The sequence below is a fragment of the Peromyscus eremicus genome, chromosome 4, assembly GCF_949786415.1.
Source record: "Peromyscus eremicus chromosome 4, PerEre_H2_v1, whole genome shotgun sequence".
Classification (NCBI taxonomy): Eukaryota; Metazoa; Chordata; class Mammalia; order Rodentia; family Cricetidae; genus Peromyscus; species Peromyscus eremicus.
Genome location: NC_081419.1, coordinates 138,223,714 through 138,250,996, shown reverse-complemented (window position 1 = coordinate 138,250,996; position 27,283 = coordinate 138,223,714). Strand labels below are relative to the sequence as shown.

General features: G+C 52.5%; 3 protein-coding genes across 3 annotated transcripts; 2 read left to right on the top strand and 1 right to left on the bottom strand.

Annotated features, from left to right (window-relative positions):
- The first annotated feature begins 179 nt into the window (after window positions 1-179).
- On the top strand, window positions 180-17,781 carry Pltp (phospholipid transfer protein). Its single transcript, XM_059261911.1, has 16 exons — window positions 180-299; window positions 892-1,002; window positions 1,086-1,185; window positions 2,913-3,041; window positions 3,580-3,735; window positions 4,852-4,915; window positions 4,996-5,059; window positions 5,979-6,070; window positions 9,521-9,697; window positions 9,785-9,844; window positions 12,282-12,446; window positions 12,545-12,612; window positions 16,669-16,711; window positions 16,811-16,874; window positions 16,958-17,034; window positions 17,484-17,781. The coding sequence occupies exons 2-16, from the start codon at window positions 903-905 to the stop codon at window positions 17,598-17,600; spliced, it is 1,476 nt and encodes a 491-aa protein (XP_059117894.1). The 5' UTR covers window positions 180-299; window positions 892-902; the 3' UTR covers window positions 17,601-17,781.
- Ctsa (cathepsin A) lies at window positions 17,715-23,648 on the bottom strand. The gene is made up of 15 exons (XM_059261909.1): window positions 23,518-23,648; window positions 23,165-23,343; window positions 22,940-23,051; window positions 22,454-22,504; window positions 22,280-22,366; window positions 21,914-22,069; window positions 21,505-21,596; window positions 20,948-21,032; window positions 20,364-20,455; window positions 20,199-20,274; window positions 19,976-20,118; window positions 19,285-19,360; window positions 18,607-18,696; window positions 18,349-18,453; window positions 17,715-18,151 (listed from the first exon to the last, which is right to left on the bottom strand). The coding sequence occupies exons 1-15, from the start codon at window positions 23,569-23,571 to the stop codon at window positions 18,068-18,070; spliced, it is 1,482 nt and encodes a 493-aa protein (XP_059117892.1). The 5' UTR covers window positions 23,572-23,648; the 3' UTR covers window positions 17,715-18,067.
- Neurl2 (neuralized E3 ubiquitin protein ligase 2) lies at window positions 22,838-27,283 on the top strand. The gene is made up of 2 exons (XM_059261910.1): window positions 22,838-24,671; window positions 25,792-27,283. The coding sequence occupies exons 1-2, from the start codon at window positions 23,930-23,932 to the stop codon at window positions 25,905-25,907; spliced, it is 858 nt and encodes a 285-aa protein (XP_059117893.1). The 5' UTR covers window positions 22,838-23,929; the 3' UTR covers window positions 25,908-27,283.

Below are 27,283 nucleotides of genomic sequence, written 5' to 3'. Positions count from 1 at the left end.
TGTGGCTTGGCCAGCTGCCTTCCGCACTTTTCTCGCTCTTTTAGGAGCAAGTCCCCCCACTTGTCCGGGCTTGTCACAAGCTCGGTATTGCTCTCTCCACCCTCCCGGCTGCCAGCGTCCCGCCCCGTCCTCTCCCAGCCCCCAAGGAGGAGGGGAGAACAGCAGCCAGGAGGGGGGTCGGGAGGCCCAGGCTTATAAAGGCTGCTGGACCCGCGCTGCCCGCCAGACCCCGCCGCCCGGATCCCCTGCACTGCCTGCCGTCCCGCGTGACCGCGCCGTCCCCCCAGCTCCAACACTAAGTGAGTTGGGGCGCGTCCCCATCGCACCCCTAGACCCTCCTGAGCCGCATGGCCCACAGAACCCAGGTAGAGAGGAGAGCGGATATCCTTAAGGAGGGCATTGGGATGGGGCACCAGGCCGAACGGGAGAGATTTAGGACCTGGGAGAGCCTGGGGAGACGGGGAACCCAGGAGATAGCGGTCAGCCGGGCCACCCCTGCGCGCGGCCTGGGAGACCGCAAGCACTCAGCAGGAATGCGCGTGTGGTGGTTGCCATACCAACATACAAGCCAGCACACGCCCTCCTCTTAAGGAAAAGGGAAAGTGGTGGTGGGGGGATGGGGGATTTCATCCTCCTGAGGTCCAAACTCGTCACGCGGATGTTGCACGAGGGAACGGATCCCCAAGTCCTCTGGAGGCAGAGCGCAAGCCGCATCGCGCTTCGGGGCCTCGGTTTCTGCATCTAGCAAATGAAGACAAGATTATTGGTTCACGAGTGTCCCCGAACAGTTTTATGGAGAGTAACGGTCCGGGCCAGCACCCCGTTCTAGTTGCCCGTCCAAGGAGTTTTGAGCCCCCCCAGATGACACCTGCGACCCCATCCCGCCCCCAGGCCTGGTCGCCATGGCCCTGCTCCAGGCCCTCTTCCTAGCGCTCCTGGCAGGTGCCCATGCCGAGCTCCCGGGCTGCAAGATCCGCGTCACCTCCGCGGCGCTGGAGCTGGGTAAGGCGCGCAGCGGGCAGCGTGGACCGGGTGGGACGCTCTGGCTGTGGGCGCAGGAGCTGAGGGTCTACGTACTACCCCAGTGAAGCAGGAGGGGCTGCGCTTTCTGGAGCAAGAGCTGGAGACCATCACCATCCCGGACCTGCACGGCAAAAAGGGCAATTTCTACTACAACATCTCGGAGTAAGTAGGGCTTTGAGGCGAGGCCTCAAAGGTGGGCGGGATGACCTGGGAGACCCCTGGGGCTAGGCAGATCGGGGCGTGGCCAATTAGACTGGGTGGAACTCTAAGGAACCGGTGGGGCTACTAGGTAACGGATGGAGATAGGCCGGCCCAAGAAAGGGGAATACGAACCAGTAGAATTGAAGCTTGGGTCAATGAACTCTGTGGAGATGCGCTGGAAGAATTGGCCAGTGGATGAGAGTGGAGTCTCAGCATAGGGTGGAGCTAAAAGGGAGGAAGTTTAGGATGGGAGATGGGAGATCTGTGCTGTGTGAGGAGTTAAGGTGATGGAGGCAGGGTCAAAGGACCAGGTGGAAAGGTAAGTCTGGCACACGCCTGTGGTCCGGGTATTCGGGGAGAGGGGACGGGGTTGGGGCAGGATCACAAGTTAAATGCCAAATTGGGCTTTAAAACTCAAAACAAAGCCGGGCGGTAGTGGTGCACGCCTTTAATCCCAGCACTCGGGAAGCATAGATGAAATGAATCTCTGAGTTCGAGACCAGCTCGGTCTACAGAGGGGCTATGCAGAGAAACCCTGTCTCAAAAAAACATTAAAAAAACAAACAAACAAACAAACGAAAAAACCAAAACGAAAACAGGTCTAGCAATCACAGTTTGGGCAGAGGATGAGTTGCAAGCAATAAGATTATATATAGATCTTTTTATTTTACTTATTTCTTAAGATTTAATAATTTATTTTATGTGCATTGTTTTGTCATCATTCATGTCTGCCTGAGGGTGTTGGATTCCCTGGAACTGTAGTTACAGAATTGTGAGCTGCCATGCAGAACATCTCTCTGGCCCCTATTTATTTATTCTTGGGTAGTGTCTTATCATGTAGCCCTGGCTGGCCAGGAACTCACTCTGTAGACCAGACTGGCCTTCCACCCACATTGGCTGGTCTGCTTCTGCCTTCTGAGTGCTGGGATTAAAGGCGTGTGCTACTATGCCTGGCTTTTTTGTTTTTTTTTTTGGTTTTTGAGACAAGGTTTCTCTGTGTAGCTTTGGCGCCTGTCCTGGAACTCGCTTTGTAGACCAAGCTGGTCTCGAATTCACAGAGATCCGCCTGCCTCTGCCTCCCAAGTGCTGGGATTAAAGGCGTGCGCCATTTTTTTTTAAACCAAATCCTCTGTGTATGTTTGTGTGTGTGTGTGTGTGTGTGTGTGTGTGTGTGTGTGTGTGCGTAATTTAATATAAATACATATGTAGTTCCTGAAAAGGATCCCTTGGGCTCACAAATTCAAGATCAGTCTGAGTAACAAATGGAGACTCCCTGTCTTTTGTTTTGTTTTGTTTCAAGACAGGGTTTCTCTGTGTAGCCCTGGCAGTCTTGGAACTCGCTCCATAGACCAGGCTGGCCTCAAGCTTAGAGATGGCCTACCTCTGCCTCCTGAGTGCTGAGGTTAAAGGAGTGTACCACCACATCTGGTGACTCCCTGCCCTTTAAACATAAATAAATACGTAAGAAAAGAAGAAGGCCGTTTTAACCCCTGGGTCCAGAGAGCAGATCTCTGAGTTACCCAATGCAGGTTGGGCGCTTGAGGGGCAAAGGAAAACTCCATCCCTCCCACCCAGCTTTCCAGCTGGCAGCTAGAATCTCACCCACCAGCTTCCCCAGCCTGAAGTGGGAAGAGCAGGGAGGAGTCCCGTGTTGGGTGACTGACCCGACACCCGCCTTCCCTCCGCAGTGTGAAGGTCACACAGCTGCAGCTGATCTCCTCGGAGCTCCACTTCCAGCCGGACCAGGAGCTGTTGCTGCACATCTCCAATGCATCCCTGGGGCTGCACTTCCGGAGGCAGCTTCTCTACTGGTTCTTGTGAGGACCCTGCACGCTCAGGGCGGGGTTGGTGCCTGGGGCCCAGTGTCCACTAACCTTCCCAGGTTTCAGTTTTCCCAATCAAGAGGGGGGTTTGGTGGGATGTCTGGTAAAGATAAGAAGGAAGTATGAGGAGGATTTATGAGTCTCCACCCCTAGCTGAGGAGCTGTGGGCAGCGAATGGCTGTGCGTGCGTGCGTGCGTGCGTGCGTGCGTGTGTGTGTGTGATTTTTCTAAAGTGTTGTAGATGCTGGTACTTTGAGTATACTCCAGTTAGTAGCTCCGAACCCATGCTTATGCAAACAACACTAATTAAACTCATTGGATCATAAAAAAAAGTCCTGAATGTCAGGGTGGTTCATGTTGGGGAGAAGGGTTCAGGCGCAGAGTGGGATGAGAGGGCAATGGGGACACATATGATCAGAAACAGTTTGTACACACGTGAAAAAAGAGGTATCATGTTGTATGGGGTAAAGAGAAGGGTAGTGACACCTCAGTTAATCTCCCAAAGGGGTGAACACGAACCCCCCTTTGGCAGCTATGATGGGGGCTACATCAATGCCTCGGCCGAGGGTGTGTCCATCCGCACAGGTCTGCAGCTCTCCCAAGATCCCACTGGTCGGATTAAAGTGGCCAATGTCTCCTGTGAGGCCTCTGTCTCTAGAATGGATATGGCCTTCGGGGGAACCTTCAGGTAAGTCCGAGCCCCGGTACCTGCCCACCTTTGGAGCCCCACAGGCTCAGGAAAGGAAAAATGTAAAGCTTGGAGATCCCACTGAATGTGTCCAACCCTTGTCCCCCCACTTCCTGGCTGTGTGAACTAGGGCAAGTCACCAAAACTCAGCACGTCAACGTCTTCTGGAAGATGGGGAGAAGAATGGGAATCTATTTTGCTGGATCATCACGAGCAATTGCTAGGATTAGTATACCCTGGGCTGGAGCTGACTCCGTGGTGGACTGCCTGGCTAACATTCACACAGCCCTGGGTCCAATCACCAGCACTTGAATTTAGACAATATAAACTGGAGCCAGGCATAGTGGTGCACGCCTTTAATTCCAATACTCAGGAGGCAGAGGCAGGAGGGTCTGTGGGTTGGAGACCAGTCTGGACTAGGCCATGAGTTCTAGGCCAGTCAGGGCCATACAGTGAGAACTTGTGTCAAGCAAAACCCAGAACATCCCGAAACTGACAGGATCGGTGTGCACAGCTGGGCCTGTACTTCATTCTCAACAATAATAACACAAAGTGACATTTTGGACTCTGGGGTCCTGGTGATGATATTTTGAAGGGAAATGGGTTAGATTTGTCACCTGGTGTTTGTTCCTGTCAGGTTTTGTTTCTTCAACAAGTGTAGTGGATCCCGGACCCTGAAGGTTTAGAAAGTTTAGAGCTCAGGGAGAAGGATTTAAATAGTTGTTGTGAGGACCCAGGAAGTGGAATCAAGACAGTGTTCAGGGTGGTGGGATTTCGGTGGAGGGTGATCTGAGAAGGCTTCCTGGAAGAGGAGGCATCTGAGCCCAGTCAGGAGGCCACAGAGGGCGGGAACACTGGGGAGGGCATCGGGAGTGTACAGGTTAGACATGGGGATCTCTGAGCGGCTGTGAGGATGTGAGGCATGTGGCAGAGGAGAGAGCCTTGGGGGTCAAGCTGGAGAGGGACTGGGCTTGGGTCTTGGAGGATTCTGTTGAGGAGCTGGCTGGGACTAAGGAGTCCCTGTTGTAACTTTCTTTTGGGCCCTATCATTTTTCTGGGGCCTGGCTTGTGGTCGGGGCAGGGGCTGGGCTAACCCAGGCTCTCTTCTCCTCGCAGGGGGATATATAACTTCTTCTCCACGTTCATCACTTCTGGGATGCGGTTCCTTCTCAACCAGCAGGTGTGTGCGGTGACAGACCCGGGTAACAAAGTAGCGGTGGCCTGGCTCTGAGAAGCCCTGACTCCCGCCTTGTCCCCCAGATCTGCCCTGTGCTCTACCACGCTGGGACAGTGCTGCTCAACTCTCTCCTGGACACGGTGCCCGGTGAGTCAGTGCTGGTGGGCCCAGGAGACCTGACCCAGGACTGAACCTGGGGCTAGGGCTAGAAGGAAGCTGTATGCTGCTGTCATACAGCCTTGTAGAACAGGCCCCTCCCAAGTCCAGCCATGGAACAGTCCTGGGTTCAAATGTGTCACTGACCTGTGGTCTAACCTTAGGTAAGAAAACTTCTCTCTGGGCTTTCGGTTTCCTAGTTTGACTGGCAATACCTCCCCCAGGAGTTGTCAAGGTCTTTAGTATGTGCTTGCTGATCACGGGGCCCCATTTGTCTCCAGCTTCCATTTCATGGGTGCTCAATTGACATAAATCCCTCCTTCCTAAGCCACCTTGTCTGTCCCTGTGGATCAGCCATTTTGTCCTTCAGGCTCACTAGATCAAGGGCATCGAAAAGGAAGGAAGGAGAAATGACTCCTTTGCCATCTTAAGCATTTTAAAACACATTATTATTAACTCTGTGCGTGTGCACTCATGGGCACGTGTGTGTGTGTGTGTGTGTGTGTGTGTGTGTGTGTGTGTGTGTATACCCATGTCATGGTGTGTGTGTGGAGGTCAGAGGACAACACTATGGAGTTGATTGTCTCCCTGCCTTTGTATGGGTTCTGGCGATTGAACTCAGGTTGCCAGGCTTTGGCGGCAAGCTCCTTTACCTGATGAGCCATTTCACTGGCCCCTCCTTTTCAATCTTGCTTAATGATTTGATGCATCCTTTCCAGTAGTCACGGTAGTAGGGGAACGAACACTAGCTTCATTGCTGAGTGTGTACACCACCCCAGGTTCTCGGTGTTTCCCCCTTTAAGCCAATCTTGTGAGGGGGGGAGTGTCACTGTTTATGAAGGAAAGACGGAGAGGTTGAGCACCAGACCAGTGTCACCCAGCCTGGAGTGACTTGAGGCCCTTCCTGCAGTGCGGAGTCCTGTGGATGAGCTTGTCGGCATTGACTATTCCCTCGTGAAGGATCCTGTGGTCTCCAACGGCAATCTGGATATGGAATTCCGGGTGAGCTGCCTGGGCTGGTTGCTTGTGACCTCTGACCGCCAACCAGCTTCCTTTCTCTCTGTGGCTGAGCAGGGCTCTGCAGGGCTAACTCTGCTCTGTTGTGGCTCCCTGTTGCTGCTGCTGCTGCTGCTGCTGCTGCTGCTGCTGCTGCTGCAGGCTTGGGTTCAGCCTCTTGGATCTGGAGATCGAGCCCCACTTTTCGAACTGTATTCTATGTCTAATAGCTCTTGCCCAGCTGTGCCCCTCAAAGGTCCTTGCTTCAGGGACTTGCTTATGCCCTGCCCATCCCCTGCCTCTCCCAACCTTGTGAATCAGGTGCCGACAGTCTTCTTTTGGTTTCTGAGGGGGACTGAGTCCAAGTCCTCCATGGGTACCATGGTCTGAGGATGTTCAAGTTCATCATTTAAAATGGTGTCATATTTGTGTGACACATAGCCTGTACACGTCCATTGATAGATACAATTGTGTGTGTGTGTGTGTGTGTGTGTGTGTGTGTGTGTGTGTGTGTGTGTGCAGACACATGCCATGGCACACATGGGGAGGTCAGAAGACAACTTGTGGGAGTTGGTTCTCTCCTTCCACCTGGGGTCCTGGGGATCAGACTAAGGTCCTTAGGGCTCTCGGTAAGCTCTCTTAGCCGATGAGCGGTCGTGCCAGCCGGACAGTGCTGTTTGTTTGTTTGAGACAGGGTTTCTCTGTGTAGCCCTGACTGTCCTGGAACTTGCTCTGTAGACCAGGCTGGCCTCAAACTTAAGAGATCCGCCTGCCTCTGCCTCCTGAGTGCTGGATTTAAAGGTGTGCGTCACCATGCTCAGCAACCATGTTTTTGTTTTTTTTTTTTAAGATTTATTTTTATGTTTTGTATATAAGTGGCTTTGGCTATCTGCATGTATGTGCACTGCGTGTGTGAAGAGAGTGTTAATACCTTAGACCTAGACCTACAGATAGCTGTGAGCTGCCACATGGTTGCTGGGAACTGAGCCCACATCCTCTAGAAGAACACCTGGTGCTCTTAACCACCGAGCCATCTCTCCTTCCCCTAACTGCTGCTTTTAATTAGAGCTGAATTTGTGGGTGTGAAAGTCTAGCTGTATTATTAAAACATTTTTTTTAATTATAGAAATACGTATTTTATTATAGAGAAGGTAGGAGATGGAGTGACGAGTTCCTGGGTAGCAGGAGAGGTCCCTGGAAGTAGGGTAACACTTAGCGGCTAGTCTGGGGCCTTTTTAGAGGACTGATGGTAGGAACTGGGGTGAGGTGTGGGGAGGGGGGTGAGCTGGTCAGTCCGGTTGGCCTGCCCACCGTGTCCAGGTGAGTCCCTGCTTTCAGTCACTTCTGTAGCCATCGCCTCGCTGGAGGCAGCAGTGACCGAACACCAGGAAGCCGGGAGCAGAGGACACTCCTTGTGTCCCTCCTCCAGCCAGGACATTCTCATAGCTGCGGCTTTGGGGTCCCTGCCCTGCGTGGCCTGTTCCTACCTCCTATTCTCATCCCCCCACCCCAAGGGGGGCTCTGACTGCCTTTAGGGAATTTCGGTAGCTGTCAATCTGGCTTCTTTGAGCTGAGTGGATTGTCAGGTGGGCAGTTGGTGTACCCCTCCAGTGGGCCCCGTCTAAGGGAACTTGAGAGTTCCTCAGTAGCTCCGTTTGTTCCACAGATGGATTAGTGAGGGTCCTTGACTGGTACCTGGATAGTAATGTGATGGGGGTGGGGTGGGGGGCGGAGTAAAGGATTAGGGAGAAATGGATAGGGGCACTTGCATGGAGGAAACAATTCCCTTCCAGTGGGAACAGGCAGGAATTTCTACAGCTCAGCATTACAAGCTCTAGGCAGAGGACCAGGACAGGGCTGAAAAGAAGGGCATGTTAAAATGTTTGAATCAAAACCCATTAGCGTCCTTAAAAGGTTCAGGCTGCATCCATTTGTGACTGGCTCGGTGGACTTTTTTTCCTCTGGTCTTCAAGGCTTGACTGGAGAGTGATGAACCCAGACTCAACCTTCCAGCCTTTCTGACAGCTGGAATGGCTGGAATAATAATGTGAGGTCTCTTCCCGATGGGTTCTCCCTTCAGTTCCTGCTCAGGAAATCATCAAGACACAGGAAATACTGGGGCGTCTCTGAATTTGATGGAGGCCTTTCTTTTGCCCAAGGTGGGCTTAGATAGGGGGCTAGAGGAAACTGGACAGCCACCAAAGCCACCCTGAGCCAGCAGGTTTCAAGGTCTGTTTGTTTGTTTTTAGACTATGTAGCCCTAGCTGGCCTGGAACTCCTTTGAAGATCAGGCTGACCTTTAACTCACAGACATCCGCCTGCTTTTGCCTCTTGAGTTCCGGGATTCAAAGTGTGTCCCACCATGCCTGACAACTTTCAGGTTATCTCACAGATTTGAAGAATGAAATGTGTGGCCCACAGGAGGCGACTTTTATAAGTTTAAGTCTTTTATTATAGGGAGGGGGAGAGCAGGCAGGGCTTCTGTCCAGCAGGAGTAGGTCCCAGGAAATAGGGCACCCCAGCCGGGTTCATTTGATGGACATGAAGACTTGTTGGTATGTGACCACCTTTGCTCCTCCCTTTCTGTGGTCGGCAGCAGAATATTCTAAAGACTCTGAAGCTCAACTGGCGTAAGTTCAAATCCTGATCCTACCCTGGGCCAGCAGCATGACCTTAGGCAAATTGCGTCACCCATCTGTGCCTCTTTCCTAATAAGTGCAAAGAGCACAGTGAGATAACATGCCTTCCAGGGCTGTGGTGTGGACCAAAGGAGCCTTCTGTTAGACAGACCGAAGGAAGCAGCATGGTGGCACACAAAAGACTGAGGCAGGAGGACTGCCATGATGAGCGCAGCCAGGGCTACACAGGAAGACCACATCTCAAAATCATACAAGCAGAGGAGAGCCCTGAGTACCTGGAACTGGGTGGCCATGATGGATATGCAAATGCAGCTGTGATTACCGCTGGCTAGTATCCAAGACCACTCAGACCTCTCCTGTGCCATGTTATATAAAGGTCCTCTCGGCCTTTCTTTTCTCGCTTTGTTTCTTTGCTTCTTTCTGGGCTTATTTGTGTGTGTGAATTTGTGTGTAAGTGCAGTGATGTGTATGCAGTACCTGTGGAGGACAGAGGAGGGACTCAGATCCTCCGGAACTGACAGACTGTTGAGCGACTATGTGGGTGCTGGGAATTGAACCCCAGTCCTCTGGGAGAGTAGTACATGCTCTTAACATCTGAGCCATCTCTTCAGCTCCATGTCTTGCTTCTTGTGCCCCCTGCCATACTCCGCCTGTGTTCCTAGCCTCTTTGCAATGCCTTTTGAGATGAACCCGTGACCCCCGATCCCCCCACCACCACCACCCAGAACAGTCACACAGTCCAGTTCTCCATGGCTCCTGACTACGCCTGGCACAAATCCAATCTGCCTTGACCCTGACCCTGAACTCCCAATCCCAGGGAACATTCTTCCCCCTGACTGAGGGGAACTGGAGCCTCTTCAACAGGGCAGTGGAGCCACAGTTGGAGGAGGAGGAGCGGATGGTGTATGTGGCCTTCTCTGAGTTCTTCTTTGACTCTGCCATGGAGAGCTACTTCCAGGCGGGAGCCCTGCAGCTGACGCTTGTTGGCGACAAGGTATACCAGGCTTGTCTGTGGCTGGGTAAGAAGGGCCCATGACGGAGAGGCCAACAACCCTGTCTCATTCCTAATTCCCCGGTTCAGGTGCCAAGTGACCTGGACATGCTTCTGAGGGCCACCTACTTTGGGAGCATTGTTCTCCTGGTGAGTATTGGCTAGAGGCAGGGGTGTGGCTGGGGTTGGAGGTCACTTCACCTACACAACAGTGAGGTGGTAGGTGGAGGGTACAGTTGGAGATCTCCAGCGCTGGCCATAGAGGAAACAGAAGGCCTGACCTTTTGCCTGTGGCCAAGTCCCCTCACCTTGCCAAGCCTGTTTCCCACTCTGTGAAGCAGGGTTGGCACTTACTTCCTGTCCTGTCGCCTTCACAGAGCAGCCTTCCAAGGGTAGGGGCCTTCAGGGTGCTTAGTATACTCATTTACTTGTTTTATTTAATGGGTCAGGAGAGAGGGAATGAAAACCTTTAAAAACAGGTTTAGGGATACAGCTCAGTTGGTAGGATGCTTGCCTCTGAGTTCTATCCCCAGTCTACAAACATTTTTTAAAAAATATATACTCCGTGGGGCTGGAGAGACGGCTTAGTGGCTCAGGGCACTTACTGCTCTCAAAGAGAAACCAGGGTTTGGTTTCCAGCACCTACACAGTAGCTAACTGTCTGTAACTCTAATTCAAGAGGACCCAATGCCCTCTTCTGGTCTCTGAGGGTACTGCATACATTGATATACAGACATACAATTTTCTAAGTGACAGGAATTTGAGTCCCAGTGACTTCAGGTCACGCGGGCCTCCTCTACACACATAACTGTAGCTAAAAGTTTTCCTGTGTCCTGCCGAGCCCTGAGGTCCCACAGCTGCTTATAAAATAATCACTCAGAGGCTTAATATTAATTACCAACGGTATGGCCTATGGCAGGCCTCTTGCTAGCTAGCTCTTTCATCTTAAATGAACCCATTTCTATTAATCTATGTATCGCTATGTGTTCCTTGGCTTTACCTGAGTCCCATTACATGCTGCTCCTTGGATGGCGGTTTGGCGTCTCCCCTTACTCTCCTTTCTCCTTTCACTCTCTGCCTTGGATTTTCCCGCCTGAGGCCATCTTGCCCTGTCATAGGCCAATGCAGATTATTTATCAACCAATCAGAGCAACACATATTCACAGCATATAGAAAGACATCCCACAGATTGTCATGAGTTTTCTCTTTTTGTTTGTTTGTTTTACGAGACAGGGTTTCTCTTGTGTAACAGCCAGGGCTATCCTGGAACCTGGAACTCACTCTGTAGACCAGGCTGGTCTTAAACTCAGAGATCTGCCTGCCTCTGCCTCCCCAGTGCTGGGATTCTAGGCATGCACCACCACTGCCTGTCTGGTCATGAGTTTTCAATGAAGTAACACCATGTAATTAGAACAGTACTTGCTATGGAGTACATGTTCAACAAAACAGCTGTTGCTGTTACTGCGGTCATCGTCATGGTCAATGCAATGGCTGAGTAATTACACGCAAGACTGTATTTCCAGGCTGTCTGTCAGCTCTGCAGCTGAATAACCACACAGCCTTGCTCAACGTTGTTCTGTCTGCCTCAGTTCCCTGGAGGGAATGGTTCAGTTAGCAAAGTGCTTGCCTTAACCATGGGACCCGAGCTTGGATCCCCAGCACCCATGTTAAAAGCTGGGAGCAGCAGCCGGTCACAGCTTTGGGGAGGATACAAGAGGATCCCTGGGGCTTGCTGGTCAGCCAGTGCAGCTGAATCAGCAAGCTCCAGGTCCAGTGGGAGACCCTGTCTCAAAAAATAAGGTTGGAAGTGATAAAGAAAGACACCAAAGTTGACTGTAGCAAGAACATACGTTCATGCACACACATGTGTGCACACACACGCACACCACAGGCACATACACAAAATAAGGATAATAATACTTGGCTCATTTGGTTGTTCGAGACTTAAGTGAGCTACTGTGTATGTATGCTGTGTTCAGAATTATACTTAAGGGAATGTTTGTTTTTGAGACTAGATCTCATGTAGCCTAGGCTGGCCTCAAATTTGAGAGACATATATAAATATGAACCCCTGATCCTCCTGCCTCTACCTCCCAAAGACTGGGATTACAGGTTTTGCTACCACACCTGGCTCAGAATCACGTTTAGCAATGAGTAAGCACACTCATTTAATAGTGTTACGTGGCCTGTAGAGCAGCTCAGAGATGAGGAGCAGGGGTTGGCATGTTTATGCAAAAAGGTCATCCCTGGGGAGTCCCAACTGGGATTTGATTCTGGATTAAATGTAGAGGAGGAAGGAAGGGGGAGTCAGGTGTGGGGTGGATACTATCATTTCAGCTCTTGAAGGCTGGAGTGGGAGGAGTCTGGAGTCCAGGGGTTTAAGACCAGCCCGGCAACATAGCGAGAGTCAAAAGAGAAGGAAGGAAGGACACTATTTTGACCAACTCATGGGGGCTGGGTGTAGGTCAGAAGGGCGTGGGCTGACGACACACAGGTCTGTACTTGCAATCCCTTGCTTCCCACCCTCCCCAGTGCTCACCAGGGAACAGTCTGGGGTTGTGACCTGCCTTCCTTGCTCTGTCCCCAGAGCCCCTCAGTGATTAACTCCCCACTGAAGCTGAAGCTGCAGGCCACAAGCCCTCCGCGATGCACCATCAAGCCCTCGGGTACCACCATCTCCGTCACCGCCAGTGTCACCATCACCTTGGCCCCGCCCATGCTGCCGGAAGTCGAGCTGTCTAAGATGATCATGGTATGGGCCCCAGAATGAGGGGGCGGGGGTGTGTGTGTGAGTGGGAAGTGGGCCGTGAAGCTTTCCAGTCCGTCATGTCTCCTCGTGTCCTTCTTCAGGAAGCCCGTCTCAGTGCTAAGATGACACTCCGAGGCAAGGCGCTTCGAACGAAACTGGACCTTCGCAGGTACGCAGTCGATAAGGAGCCCGGGCGGGCGGGCCTCCTGAGTCTTAACATCTCCAGGGTAGTGACACCTGCCCAGCAGAGCCGTGGGGCTAAAACTGAGCTGTTCCTGTAAGCCTCCAACCAGCTGGGGGCTGACCTGGTTAGTACGTACAAAATTGAACTGCCTTTAAACACAGAACACAGGCAGGAGGATCTCTGGGAGTTTAAGGTCACTCTAGTCTACACAGTGAGTTCCAGGCTAGCTAGAGTTACATAGTGAGACCCTGTCTCAAAATGAATGAATGAATAAAGAAGATTTTAACTCGGGGCTGGAGAGATGGCTCAATGGTTAAGAGCACTGGCTGATTTTCCAGAGGACCCAGGTTCAATTCCCAGCACCCACACGGCAGCTCACAACTGTCATAGCTCCAATTCAAGATGATCTGGTACCTTCATAGACATACATGCAGGTAAAACACCAGTGCACATAAAACAAAAATAAATAAATCTTAAAAATAAAAGAAGATTTTAACTCAAAGATGCAGAGATGGTTCATGTGGTAAAGTACTTGCCTTGCAAGCACAAGGACCCGAGTTTGAATCCCTAGACTCCCCGGGGAAAGCTGAACGCGGTGGCACATGCCTTTAATCCCAGTGATGATGACCAGACGTAGGTGGATCCTTGGGAGCTCACATGAGAGCTAGCCTGGCCTATGTGATGAGATTCCAGGCCAATGAAAGACCCTGTCTTAAACAAGAGGTGGGAGGCACCTAAGGACCAAGACCCTGGAGGTTGTCCTTAGGACCTCCACATGCATGCCATGTACACACATACGCACACCTACACATCCACAATCTACCTTACTATGTAGCCGATGATGATCCTGCTTTCATCTCGGAGTGCTGGGATCACAGGCACACACCACCATGTCCTGTTTATACAGAGCTCAGGAATTGAACCCAAGGCCTAGGGCATGCTAGAGGACAACACTATACCAACTGAACTACATCTCCCCCACCCCCAAAGTGCTTTGATCTTTTTTTTTTTTCTTTTGAGACAAGGTCTCACTATGTAGTATTGGGTGGACTGGCACTCGGCGTATATGCCAGGCTGACCTCAAAGTCAAAGAGATCTGACTCCCGAGTGTGAGGATTACAGGCATGTGTCACCATTCCTGGCTAACAGTGATTTCTTCAGGCAGTTCCTCTGCACTCTCCCAGCATCTGGAAACAGGCAAAGCAGGGATTATTAGAGACCAGCAAATTGGTTCAGTAAGGTCAGTGACACACCCGTCCTCACACGGCGGCGAACAGGAGGGAACCACTGGCTCGGGCCTCCACCTCTGCTCAGCCGAGTGCCGTTGAGACCTTGAAGCAAGTCATTTTATCTTTCCAAGGCTCACTTCCTGCTGTGCTACATACGGGGTAAAAATACCGTCTACTCTCTAGGGCTGAGTATCTAGCGTCGTTCCCCTGGCCATGTGCGACTCTGCATGTGGATAATCATAACGAAACAGCACTTGGGCTGCAGTCACAGTTCATTAACTAGTTAGTGGCTATACTGTAGACAGTGCAGACAGGGCACTCCTGAGGTTGAACAACCTTAGGCTGAGAGGCTGCAGTGAGCCAAGGCTGGGTAGCGGGGAAGTGGGGCCTTGGAATCTAGAGGCGGGGTCTAGTCCACACAGCCACGTGACTTAAGTCACCTCTCCAGCTTCGGTTTCCTCATCGGCAGCGGCAACAAGCAGTTTCTGAAAGTCCCAGATTCTCAGGGCTGTGAGTGAGGACTGAGTCACTCTGTGTGGACAGTGTTGCCGCTTGGCCAGGTAATTCGAGCACCTGGGAGGCTGAGGTAGGAAAATTGCAGTGGGTTTGAGGCCATCCAAGGCTAACCTACATAGCAAGACTGTCTCAAAACATCATCGACAACAGAACATCCCAAGGACTGGAGAGAGCGCTCAGCTGAATGAATTCAGGGACGAGGACCTCAGTTTGATGCCTAAAACCCACCTAAAAACCTGGGTTTAGAGACAATGGCTTGTCGCCCCAGCACTGGGGAGAACGCAGAAGGATGCCCGGGGATCCCCAGCCACCTGGCCTAACCCAGGAGCTTCAGGCCAACGAGAGATTCTGTCTCAAAACAAGACGGTGAATGGTGTATGTGGAAAAATGACCTGAGTTTGACCGCCAGCCTCCACGTGCACACGTGCATACACACCCCTACACACATGTGCACCTTTACCCATGCAAACACACACACACCACACGTATGTGCCAGCAGCATATGTATGTATGTATATTTATGTGGCGTTGGGAATGGAACTGGGCTTTATACATGCTAGGAAAAGGCTCTGCATCTCCAGCCCAGCATTTGCATTTCAGGGTTCTTTTTTTTCTTTCTTTCTTTTTTTTTTTTTTTTTTTTTTTTTTTGGTATTTTGAGACAGGGTTTCTCTGTGTAGCTTTGCATCTTTCCTGGAACTCACTTGGTAGCCCAGGCTGGCCTCGAACTCACAGAGATCCGCCTGGCTCTGCCTCCCGAGTGCTGGGATTACAGGTGTGCGCCACCACCGCTGCCCGGCTTCTTTCTTTTTTATTAACCCCCTTCTTGAGACAGGGTTTCTCTGTGTAGTCCTGGCTGTCCTGGAACTCATTCTGTGGATCAGACTGGCTTTGAGCTCAGAGATCTGCCTGCCTCTGCCTCCCAAGTGCTTTTTTTTAGAGACAAGGTCTTCACATGTAGGCCAGGTTGACCTAGAATTCACAGAGATCCTCCTGCCCTCTGCCTCCCGAGTGCTGAGATTAAAGGCAGAGTGTTGGGATGAAAGGCCTGTGCCTCTGTGGCGGCTCCCAACTTTACTTTTTAAGATTTATTTTTAGTCATAGTTTGTTTTTAATTATATATATATGTGTGTGAGAGTGTGGGTACATGCATAGGAGTGCGGGTGCCCAGAGGCCAGGAGCACTGCCCCCCTTGGAGCTGGAGCTCCAGGCAGGGGTACGCTGTCTGAGATGGGTGCTGGTTCCCTAGAGCAGTATGCGCCCTGAAGCCTCTCTCCAGTCCCTAGTTTTTATTTATATGTGTGTTGTGTGTGTAAATGCCATGTGTGCATGGGTGTCCGAAGAGGTCAGAAGAGTGCTTCAGATGTCCTGAAGCTGGAGTCACAAGCCTTGTGAACTGCCAGACGCCGGTGCTGGGGATTGAACTCAGATCCTCTGGAAGAGTAGGAAACACTCTTCAGCTCTGAGCCCACCTCCCAGTGTTGTGTCCCCAACCCCCTTTTGATAGAAGGTCTCACGATGTAGACCAGGCTGGCCTCCTGAGTGCTGGCGTTTAAAGAGGGAGACACCAGCCTGACTAGCTTTTCTTTTTAAAATTAATTTGCAAATGCGTGCTCCTTTGTGCACATGCACTTCTGTGTGTGGGTGGTCGAGTGCCATGGAGTGCATCGATGTGGTCAGCGGACAATCTGTGGGAATCCATTGTCTCCTCTATCACGTGTCCCTCGGGGTCAGACTCAGGCAGTCAGGCTTGGTGGCAGGCATCCTTACCCACACTGTGCCCTTTTGCAAGTCCTATTTTTTTTTTTTTTTTTTTTTTTTTTTGGTTTTTCAAGACAAGGTTACTCTGTAGTTTTGGAGCCTGTCCTGGATCTCCTCTGTAGACCAGGCTGGCCTCGAACTCACAGAGATCCACCTGGCTCTGCCTCCCGAGTGCTGGGATTACAGGCATGTGCCACCACCGCCCGGCGCTGCAAGTCCTATTTTAATCTTTTGAATAACCTTAGTATCTGACAGGGAGTCAACATTGTTGAATGTCATTGGATAAAACAAACCGTACTTGCTGACCTAGTCTGGCAAGTAGGCATTCTTGACAAATGATAAGTATCACACCTAATGAAAATCGGCTCCGAGGAGTCCCTCAGGGATGCACCCCTGGGCAATGGCAGCTACGTGGAAAGTGGAAAGATGACTCGGTGGGACCGGGAAGGATGACACCTGGGGCCATCTTTTAGGTAGGGACGAAGGAAAGGATGTTCCCAGGTTACATGGACACAGGGCACGTTTCTCTCTTACAGGTTTCAAATCTACTCGAATCAGTCTGCGCTGGAGTCTCTGGCAGTGAGTTGGGAATGGCAGTGGGTGGGTCCGGGGCCCTGGGGCAGGCTGGCAGCTCACACAAATCCACCACCCATTCCTGTCTGTGCCTTTTCCCCTCAGCTGATCCCACTGCAGGCCCCGCTGAAGACGCTGTTGCAAATTGGAGTGATGCCCATGCTCAATGGTGAGGGCTGAGGGTGTGAGGAAGGATGGGGGCAGAGGCTCAGCTACGGGGAATCCCACTGAGCTTGCCTCTCCCACCCACAGAGCGGACCTGGCGCGGGGTGCAGATCCCCCTCCCCGAGGGCATCAACTTTGTGCGCGAGGTGGTGACGAACCACGCTGTAAGTAGACTGTGTGGGAGGGAGGATGCACACCAGGGCCTTCCCCTCCCCACACCCCAGTGCTATCTGCCCCCAAAGCCTCTTCTCCACGAGTTGCTCCTTCCTATTTTTTTTTTTTTTGGTTTTTCGAGACAGGGTTTCTCTGTGTCGCTTTGCGCCTTTCCTGGAACTCACTTGGTAGCCCAGGCTGGCCTCAAACTCACAGAGATCCGCCTGGCTCTGCCTCCCGAGTGCTGGGATTAAAGGCGTGCGCCACCACCGCCCGGCTATTTTTTTTTTTTTTTCTTAAAGTAGTAAGGGATTTTATTCAGAAGCAAAGCCGAGGTATAGAGGAGACACACGGCAGAGGAGCTGGGCCCCTGAGATTTGCCGAGTCTTTTTGTGTTTCTTTGGAAAGGCTGCCTCCAAACTCCTGAAGGAGTGAGTGAGACTCGCTGTCCCCTTCCCAGGGCTTCCTCACCGTTGGTGCTGACCTCCACTTTGCCAAAGGGCTTCGAGAAGTGATCAACAAGAGCCGCCCCGTTGTGGACTCCAGCGTCCCTCCACCCTCCACAGCAGCTGCCTGAGTCCTTTGTCCCACCCGGGAGCTGGCGTTGAGGAACTGAGTCTTCTCAGCAGCAGCCCTTCCCCCTTCCCATCCACAGCCAGTAGTGTCCCCAGTGCCACAGAGAAGAATTCGGTTTGAAGCTGTACCCGATTTAATTTCATGATCAGTCCACCGACAATTACAATCCATCCACCCCTCTCCACGGGCTGCCCTAGAGCTCTGTTGGGGTCCTGGGACGGGGCATTCATTAACGCAGGTCGGGGGAGGCCAGGCCACTGAGCTGTGGCGGGGGACAGAGTGCTCACTGCCCCTAGGCTGTCTCTGTGAAGCCCTGAGGCCCAGGCTGGGATGCACAGGGCTTGGGAAGTCAGAGACGATGTTAGAGCAGGACCTGCCCCACAGGGGCATTTTCCATAAAGGAGGACCTCTCCATTGAGAGAGGCTGGGAGGGGCTGAATGAGGTATGGAGGACTCCCGAGGGTCTCTTCAGTACGGTTCCTTGTTCAGGAAACGAGAGAACATGGTGAACGCAGCTCGGGGTTTGTCCGTGGGAACCATGTGTCCAGCACCCTGGGGAGCAACGCTTTATGAGATTTGGATCCCCAATATTTATCACCCTTCACCCCTGGTATTTCATCCCAAGACCTTTCTTCTCCTCTTCACCCTGAAAGCCTGCCCTGATGCGCAATTAGTGACCCAGAAAAAACAAAAGCCAGAGGGTAAAGATGGGAGGTCCCGCCATATTCCCTCTGGCCTCAGCGTCCTACCTTGATGGTAAGGAAGGTGATGTGGGAGAACTCCTTCACAAAGCCGGCTACCTGCTCTCCACTCTCCCCGTAGTCCACTAGCCAGGGCCGGCGCTGTACCTCCATCTGTCCCATCAGGGAGACATCAGCCAGTGGCTCCCGCCATCCTTGTTCACAGCTGCCCTCAAGACCTCAGGACTGGAGAGTCCTCCAGGTTTGCCCTCTGCAGACTACAGTCACTCCTGGCATACCCGCCCCCACCACCCAGCACAAACTTACCTTCTGGTTGAGGGAATCCACAAACCACTCATCCCCCATGAAATTGCAGGCCATGTCCACATCGCCATTGTATAGTAGGATCTGGTATTTCTGGAGTAGGAGAAGAGGAAAACAGGAGTGTGGTTTAGGCCCAGGCTCTCAGCCTCTCCCTGGTTTAAGCCCTACCTCCCCGGGAATTCGGAAGCCCAGCTAATAACAGGAACCTGAAATTTTCATGTTTTCTGATTGCATACTACATGTCCAGTAAGGGAGGAAAATATCCCCATACCCCAAATGAGACAGTCTCATCATGAGCCCAGACTGGCTTAGAACTTGAGGTTTCTCCTCAGTCTCCCCAGGGCTGGGCTTACACATATGACTCACCATGCCCAGCTTATTAGGCTCATTTTTACAGACAGAAAATGCAGCTGAGAACACCTATGACACTTTCCCAGAGCTGGGCGTGTTGGCACACACCTCTTATCTTGGTACTGAGAGAGGATTGCTGTATTCAAAGCTAGCCTGGGCTACATAGCAAGACAGAGTCTCGGAATAACGACATAAAACAACAACCGGGTGGGGGTGGGGTGGAGTGGGGGCAAACTCTAACGGGGCGCCCCACTTGACATGTTGCCCTAGAGCTTACGGCTACCGTGATGTAAAGCCGTGGCTGGCTCCTGCTATGCTGCGCCCACATACCTGTGAGCTGAGCAGCTTCAGGTACTGGGAGTTCATGCTCTGGTAGAGACGATGGTACTGTAAGTTCACCACGAAGCTGCGGGGAGCACGTGCACAGGACACGGAAAAAAAACAAGAACAGAGGAGGACAGTCAACAGTCGCCCCTTCCCAGTTCCCAACTGTGGGTAGACCACCTCTCTTGGACTTATCTGAACGGAGCTGGCATTCAGAGATTCTCAAACCACCCAACTTGGAGATGTGTGGGAGCATCCTTTGGTTGTTACAATGGCTGGGAGACAGCTGGCATTTAGTGTGTAGGGCCCAGCAGGTGTGACAGAAACAGAAGGCAATGACAGAGTAGAGCATGGGGACTGACCAACCAGGGAAGACCTCACCAGGTTCTGACGAGCTAGGGTTATCACTTGAAAGGGTCACGGAATGAACTGAGCAGCTCTGGGTGGCAATGGAGTGACAGGGTGGGATGGTGCCTACTCACCAAATGTCAGACAAGGATCTGATGTTAACCATTGTGGCTACTTCCAAGTTAATTGTCTGAATGCCAGTCAAGAGGGAGGTCAAGGCCTTTAAACACCCTGCACAACTAATTTTCACCCTGAATGTCCACACCCCCCGCTTGAGGAGCCCTAGCTGTGAACCCTGTGAACCCTGCTGATGCCACCTCCTGAACCACGAGTGGCCACAGAAGCTCACTTGCACATGTCCCAGCGGGGCAGCTTCTCAGGGATGTGGAGGGCCTTCCGCACATACGGGTTGTTGAGGTAGGTGGAGGGGGCTGTGGTGTTGGTGCAGGGGGGATCCAATCGTACCTTGTTCCCAGAACGCAGCAACAGTGCCTGGGGGCACGGACACAGGGTGAGGGCCTTTACTTATCTGCCACACCTACTCCCTGGGGAAAGTCCATGCCCCTGCATACCTGATGAAATGTCTTCTTGAGTGGCAGGCGAGTGAAGAGGTTGCCAAAATCCTGGATCACAAGAGTGTCTCCATACCTGGGGGGCGGGGGGAAGAGGAGGGAAGATGGGTGCTGGGCCTCTAGAGGCTGTTGGGATTGGCCCAAGGCATAACCAGCAGCACCTACCTATCACTGCCGGGCACCCCACCAGCACATGGGGCGTAGAGATTGTATATGTTGAGGCCAGATCTGCTCACAATTTGAGACACTTCCTGGAGCTGTGACAACATACCATTATGTTTTTTGGACCCCATGGTTCTCCATGACCTTACCCACTCCCCCTTAAGATTAACTGCTCTCCTACCTCATCTGCTGTCTCCACCCTTCACCCATTTTTTTTTTCCACAGGGAGAGAGCCCAAAGCTCACTGGAAGCAATCTTCCAGGCCTGGGTCCAATCCTAGCACCACTGTTCCCTGCCACGTGACTTAAAGTAAGTGGCTTAAGCATCCTTGGCTTCAGTTTCCTTGCTGGATCTAGCAGAGACCACCACAATGTCGGGAGGTCCGAGACAGAAGGGCTGTGGGGTGGGCTGGAGCTACAGCCCAGTTGGTAGAGTGCTTGTCTGGCATGCATGAGGCCCTGGGTTCCATCGCCAGTACCACCAAGGAGAGAGGCAATGGAGCTGGAGAGATACGGGGTTCCTAAGGAGAGGAGTGAGCCGTGTCTCAGGACCAGAGCGGAAGGGCATAGGGAGGGGCGGGACCTCACATTGTTGATGCATTCTTGGTCTCTGTTGTCGTAGAAGTTACACTTGTTCTCAGAGCAGCAGTGGGTCTGAAGCTGAGTCCAGAGCCTGTGGGGCCAGAAAGTGTGCAGGGGTGCTCAGAGATCCCTCCAACCTCTCATCAGACCCTGACCCCAGGGGAGAAGAAAGATAAGACAGAGGGTATGGTGTGCAGGCTAGCAAACCCAATCCCCGAGAACCTGCCCCCTAGTCCACACAGAGAGCCCTCCTCAGGGCCTTTTTAGAAAGAAAAAAATAGTTGTTTTTGAGACCAGGTTTTTCTAAGTAGTCTGGGTTCAAGTAAGTCCAACACTCACTATGTAGCCCAGCTGCCCGTGTCCAAGTGCTGGCTTACGGGTGTTTATCACCATGCCCAGCCGCCTTACTGCCTGTAAATCTTCGTCTCTATTCCTGGCCTTTAAGCATCAAACCGTTTGGCCAACCCTACCTACTCATAAACCAGAGCAGGAATGTCATGTGCCGGAGGACAGCGCTGAGATCTCATGACTTGACCCACCCTTGACATTGCCCTCTCGCATACCTGTTCCCCAGAAGACCATGGTAGTAGGCAAAGTAGACCAGAGAGTTGTCATTCTGTTCATAGGAGGCAAGTCCATTGCCCACAGCCAGCCCCTGCGAAACACCCAGGGTTCTCGGTTCTTCTGAAGGGTGAGAATGAGGGGGACCCTCCCTTGACCTACACCCAGACCTGCAATCTAGAAGCTGAAATCCGGAGTGGTGTGTGGGGGTGGCGGGCGGGGGAGGTCAGCCAATCGAAAGAACCTAAGTGGTAGCCTGGCAGCTAAGCTTCCGGTACTAGGAGGCATGCAAGCTGACAGAGCAGTCAAGGGCCAACTCGTGGGCTAGGAGGGAGCACCCAGGCTGACCTGACTAACCCAAGGTCACGGCCCCAAGGTGTGTCCCCCTTCCCTCCGGCAGCTGCCTTGCACCTGGAGGTTCATGCTGGGATCCTGCATGACCAGTACAGCCAACGTGGGGATGTAGATGCCCGCATAGCTCTCTCCCGTCAGGAACAGTTTGTTGTTCTTATACTCCGGGAAGAGGCGGAAGAAATCCTTAAGAGCTTCAAAATTGTTCTGAGCCACCTGGGGATGGGGAGATGGAGGAGTCAGGAGACCTGATGTTTACGCTGTCAAGTTCTTCAGAGATGAGTCCAACCCACTTTATTTTGTGCAAGAGGAAGTGACTTTGTTAGGAGCCTACCACAGAGCATATGACAGAGCCAAAAGTGGACTGTAAGGCCATGCCCTCCCCGCCCCCACTGTGCCACCTTTGGGGAAATGGGGAGAACTCACCTCCGTGTCATTGGTCACATACGTCTTGTCATCCGAGTAGGAAAAGCCCACTCCAGCTGGGGACTCGATATACAGCATGTTGGCAATCTAGAGGGAGGAGGGAATGAGCAGAGGAGGGTCCCCACTCCTTCAAGTACCCAGACACCCCCACAAGACCCACAGCTGCAGATGTACCAGGTTCCAAGAATAGGGGTTGTATTCCAGGGTGATGCCATCTGGCTGGATCTAGGGAGGAAAGACACAACTGTGTGAGTCCCAGTCAGCCGCTGGGTGGAAAGAGCCACACCGCTAGGTTCTTTACATATTGCCACACTCGTAGAGAGGTACAGAAAGGTACTCAAGGGTCAGAGAAAACAAAACAAAATAGAATTTGGGTTTTTCGTGTTGTTATTGAGACAGAGTTTCTCTGTGTAACAGAGCAGTCCTAGAACTCAGAGATCCGCCTGCCTCTGCCTCCTGAGTGCTGGGATTAAAGGTGTGTGCCATCACCGCCCGGCTCAAAATTGTTAAGAAAGAAAACAAACTTGGGAAGCCACAGGTTCCTTCTCTTGGGAAGCCACAGGTTCCTTCTTCCTCCCTCTTCCTGCTCTTTCCTCATTTCCTGCCTCTCCCGAGTCTCCCGCCCTCTCTCACAGCGGGAGAGAACAGAGGTCAACTCACCAGGAAGGGGCCGTGCTCTGTAAGGAACCCATCTAGGGAGCTGCAGCCAGGACCCCCGTTGAGCCAAAGCACTACGGGGCTGTTCTTTGGGTCTTTCTGCGACTCCACAAACCTAGGAAGGGGACAGGGCAGGATTGATGCAAGTAAGAGACCCTGTCCTGCCTGGGGTCATCAGAACTCGCCCGCCCAGTTACCATGCCCTCCTCGGTAGGCAGGGCCGCATACCAGTAATGGAAGTGCTTGGAATCCGAGGCTCTGAGGTAGCCGGAGTACTGCTGGAAAGCCGGCTGCTTGGCCAGGCCGGGGAGGCAATCGATTTTATCCTGATCCGGAGCTGCTTCGCCCCGGGACATCCAGGACACGAGCAGCAGCAAGAGCAGTGGAGACAGCGCGGCTCGGAGCATCTGCGGGAGGAAGCGTCGGCAGAGGATGTTTACCGGTCTCCCCGCTCCTTGGCGCTTTGGTGCAGCAGTCCCAGGGGAGGAGCCGGTGCGCATCTCCCCGGGAAGCCCTCACCCGGGTTCAGCTCCCGGTCCCAGAACCTCGTTCACTGCCCATCAGCCCGGGAATCTCCTTACCTCTGCTTCCCTGCGTCCTTGCTCTCCAGGAGGCGCCGGTGGACTGGAAGTCATGTGTAGGCCTAGTCACGTGAACTTCTGCATCACGTGACAGTTTGCTCACGTCCACTTTTTTGTCTGCGGGCCTGAGGGTCGGGAGCGGTCAGTTACCAGGTCAAAGTGCACTGCCCCGCCGATTAGTAGCTAGGGTGTCAGAGATCAGATGATCTTGGTGTTGACAGCAAGGTTTCCCAGGCTCCTGGGGACATGTCACTGGCGAGATGCCAAGAAGCGGCGCTAGGACCCCTGGGCTGAGCAGGGGTTAGGTAGGCAAGGGGGAAATGCCTTACATGGTCCCCCCGCGGTCACCCTCTGAGCCTGCCGCCCAAAATAGCCCTTGACATGAGCTTGCTTGCCTCATGGCGGCGGCGAGATGGCTGCTGTCTCCGAACTCGTAGGGTTGGGTGGCCCACGGGACCCTGCGCGCCCGGAGCCCCCTCCCACCCGCTTCCATCATGTGCACGGAGCCAACATCCGCGTGGACCCGTCGGGGACGCGAGCCACACGCGTGGAGAGCTTCGCCCACGGTGTGTGCTTCAGTCGCGAGCCCCTTGTCCCGGGCCAGGTATTCCTAGTGGAGATAGAGGAAAAAGAACTGGGCTGGTGCGGGCATCTGCGTCTTGGCCTGACCGCTCTGGATCCGGCCACTCTGGCCGCTGTGCCCGAGTTTTCACTGCCTGACCTGGTCAGCCTTGGCCACAGCTGGGTCTTCGCCATCACACGCCACCACAACCGCGTGCCCCGGGAGGGTCAAGCAGATGCAGAGTCAGCGGCCCCCAGCCGCCCCCAAGCCCTCTTGGTTGAACCCTACCTGCGCATCGAGCAGTTCCGAATACCCCGGGACCGCCTGGTGGGCCGCAGCCGGCCAGGGCTCTATAGCCACCTCTTGGACCAGCTCTATGAACAAAACGTGCTGCCTCCTACAGCGCGTCGTAGCCGCCTGGGTGTTCTCTTCTGCCCGCGTGAGGATGGGACCGCCGACATGCACATCATCATCAACGGGGAAGACATGGGCCCCAGTGCCCGGGGGCTGCCCGCTGCCCGGCCCCTCTACGCTGTGGTAGATGTGTTTGCCTCCACCAAGAGTGTGCGCCTGGTCCAACTGGAGTATGGCTGTACGTATTCCATCCCTGTGTAGTGACCTCCTGGCTCAGTGCATGACCAAGCACCTGCTAGAACTCCACAGCCAGCTAGTAAGGATTACTTAGATTGTCCAGCACTAGTTTTGAAGATGGAGATTCTGGTTTCGCTTAGGGCGTCTGCTTGTGAATTTGCTCACATTACTCTTTGGCTGTGGGCCTACTTCAGTACACTCATCTCAGCTGCTCGACTAAGACCCTACAGGTCCCTTTTAGTTTGGACGATGTTTCAATAGGGATTTTGTTTGTATGATGTTTTGTCCTGGAAACCAAGTCAGGGTCTCATGCATGCTAGGCAAACATTCTTGCTGTGTTGCACACACCAGCGCCTAAGACAGGGATTCTAAAACCAACTTTAGACCTGGGGCTTCTTGAGAATTTTGTGCATTTTTATTTTTCCTTTTCTGAGACCAATTCACTCTCTACCTCAGGCTGGCCTGGAACTTGGTAGTTCAGTCAGGCCTCAAACTTTCAGACAATCCTTTCTGTCTCAGCCTGCTGAGGGTTGGGATTAGAGTCACGAGCTACCACATTCAGCTATGAGTTGTGTCTTTTTTTTTTTTGGTTTTTCCGATACAGGGTTTCTCTGTGTAGCTTTGTGCCTTTCCTGGATCTCGCTCAGTAGACCAGGTTGGCCTCGAACTCACAGAGATCTCCCGAGTGCTGGGACTAAAGGCGTGCACCACCACCGCCCGGCAAGTTGTGTCTTTCTTGGATTCTGTTCATAGATTTAGGACCTATCGGTTTAGAGCCATCACAGACCCCAGACTGAGAACTTTTAAATTCTGAGGTCTGGCTTATTGTAGCCCAGTAAACCTTTCACTTGTACCTCTGGTCACGTGTCATGAATTTGTTGAGCTGGAACCTGCTCTGTACTGGGCTGTGAGTAAAGGCAGGAGTTAGGCTGTGTTATAATGGAAGCAGGTGTGGTCAGAGAGTCAGGGAGAGGTGTATGTCAGCTGTACAAGCAGCCCCACCAGGCAGGCTGAGCATGAGCAGAAAGTCATTCCCAGGCTGATGGCAAATAAGGGACCGAGACGTAGGTCTTCCCAGTCCTAGTGTTGACTCCCCGAGATTGACAGACATCTCTCCACAGTGCCGTCCCTGCAAACCCTGTGCCGTCTGGTGATCCAGAAGAGTGTGGTGCACAGGGTGGCCATTGATGGGCTCCAGCTGCCCAAAGGACTGAAGGATTTCTGCAAGTATGAATGAAGACCTGTGGCCACCGGAGCAAAGCCACAGAAGTGCATCCTGCTTCCAGAGCCGTGGCTAATCTGAAGCTGGCCACACGGCTAACAATCAGGGCGGGAAATAAGTAACTGGTGTTGATGTTCTGAGCACTGGAGGTCTCCTTGCCTCTGCAGCCTTGGAAGAGGCACTTCTGGAGTCACCAGGTCAGAGAAAGTGTTTTAGAACCCATCTAGATCAGGGCTCCCTAGTGTGTATGCCCCTTTGAATTGTCTGGGGCACTTGGTGAGTGCCAATGCACCGCACATGCCCCTTCCATATTCTCCTTTGGTTTGTGGTTTGTCAGGGAATTAAACTCAGTCATCGTGGCTTTTTGTGTTGTCTTGTTTTAGACAAGGTCTTACCTGCAGCCTAGGCTGGCCGTAGACTTCCATGTTCTGAGATTAAAGGCGTGAGCCTCCATGCCTGACTTGACACTGTTTTTTTGTAAAGGAGTCTCTTCAGAGAGTCTAATACATGGTCAGAGTGGAGAGGCATTTCACTAGATCAGAGGTTTCACCTTCGGAAAAGACTGTATTTAGTGTTTTGTTTTTGGTGTGTTTGAGACAGGGTCTTACTGTGTAGCACAGGCTGATCTTGAACTGTGGCAGCCCTCCTATCTCAACCTGAGGGTACAGGCATGGCCTCCTGGTTCTGGCTTCTGTCTTTCGCAGTACTAGGGATTGAGTTTAGTGCCCCATGCTTGCTGGATGAGTGTGTACCACCAAACCACAGTCCCCAGCCTCGCCCAACCCTTTAAAGGCGAGGGAGGTCTCAATATGTGGCCCTCGCTGGTGTGAAACTCACAAAGACTTGCCTGTCTTTGCCTTCTGAATGCTGGGATTAAGGCGTGTACCACCATGCCCAGCTGCCAGCCCTCTTTTTATTCATCATTTAGGACAGAGTCTAAGTTCCTCATGCTGACCTTAAACTTGTGATCCCTCTGCCCCAGCTTCCCAGGTAGCTGGATTCCAGGCCTGTTCCATCAGGCCTGACTATACTGTCTTCAGGAACTTCAGAATATTGGTACAGAGGTCTGTCCCTGGGATTCTGTTAGCTGCTAAGATGGAGCAGGGCCCTAGTGTTGTTCAACGTCTCCTAGAGCCTGTGCTGGCCACCAATGACCTGGACCAACCATGTCACTATGCCTGGTTCTAGCAAATAATTTAAAATCAACAACAACAACAACAACAAAAAACAACAACAACAACAAAAAACAAGCCAGGGTCAGGCTGGAGAGATGGCTCAGTGGTTAAGTGGTTAAGTGTGGTGATATATTGTGTACACTAATAAACTTTGTGTGAAGATCAGAGAACAGAGCAAGCTACTAGATTAAATATAGAAGCCAGGCAGTGGTGGCA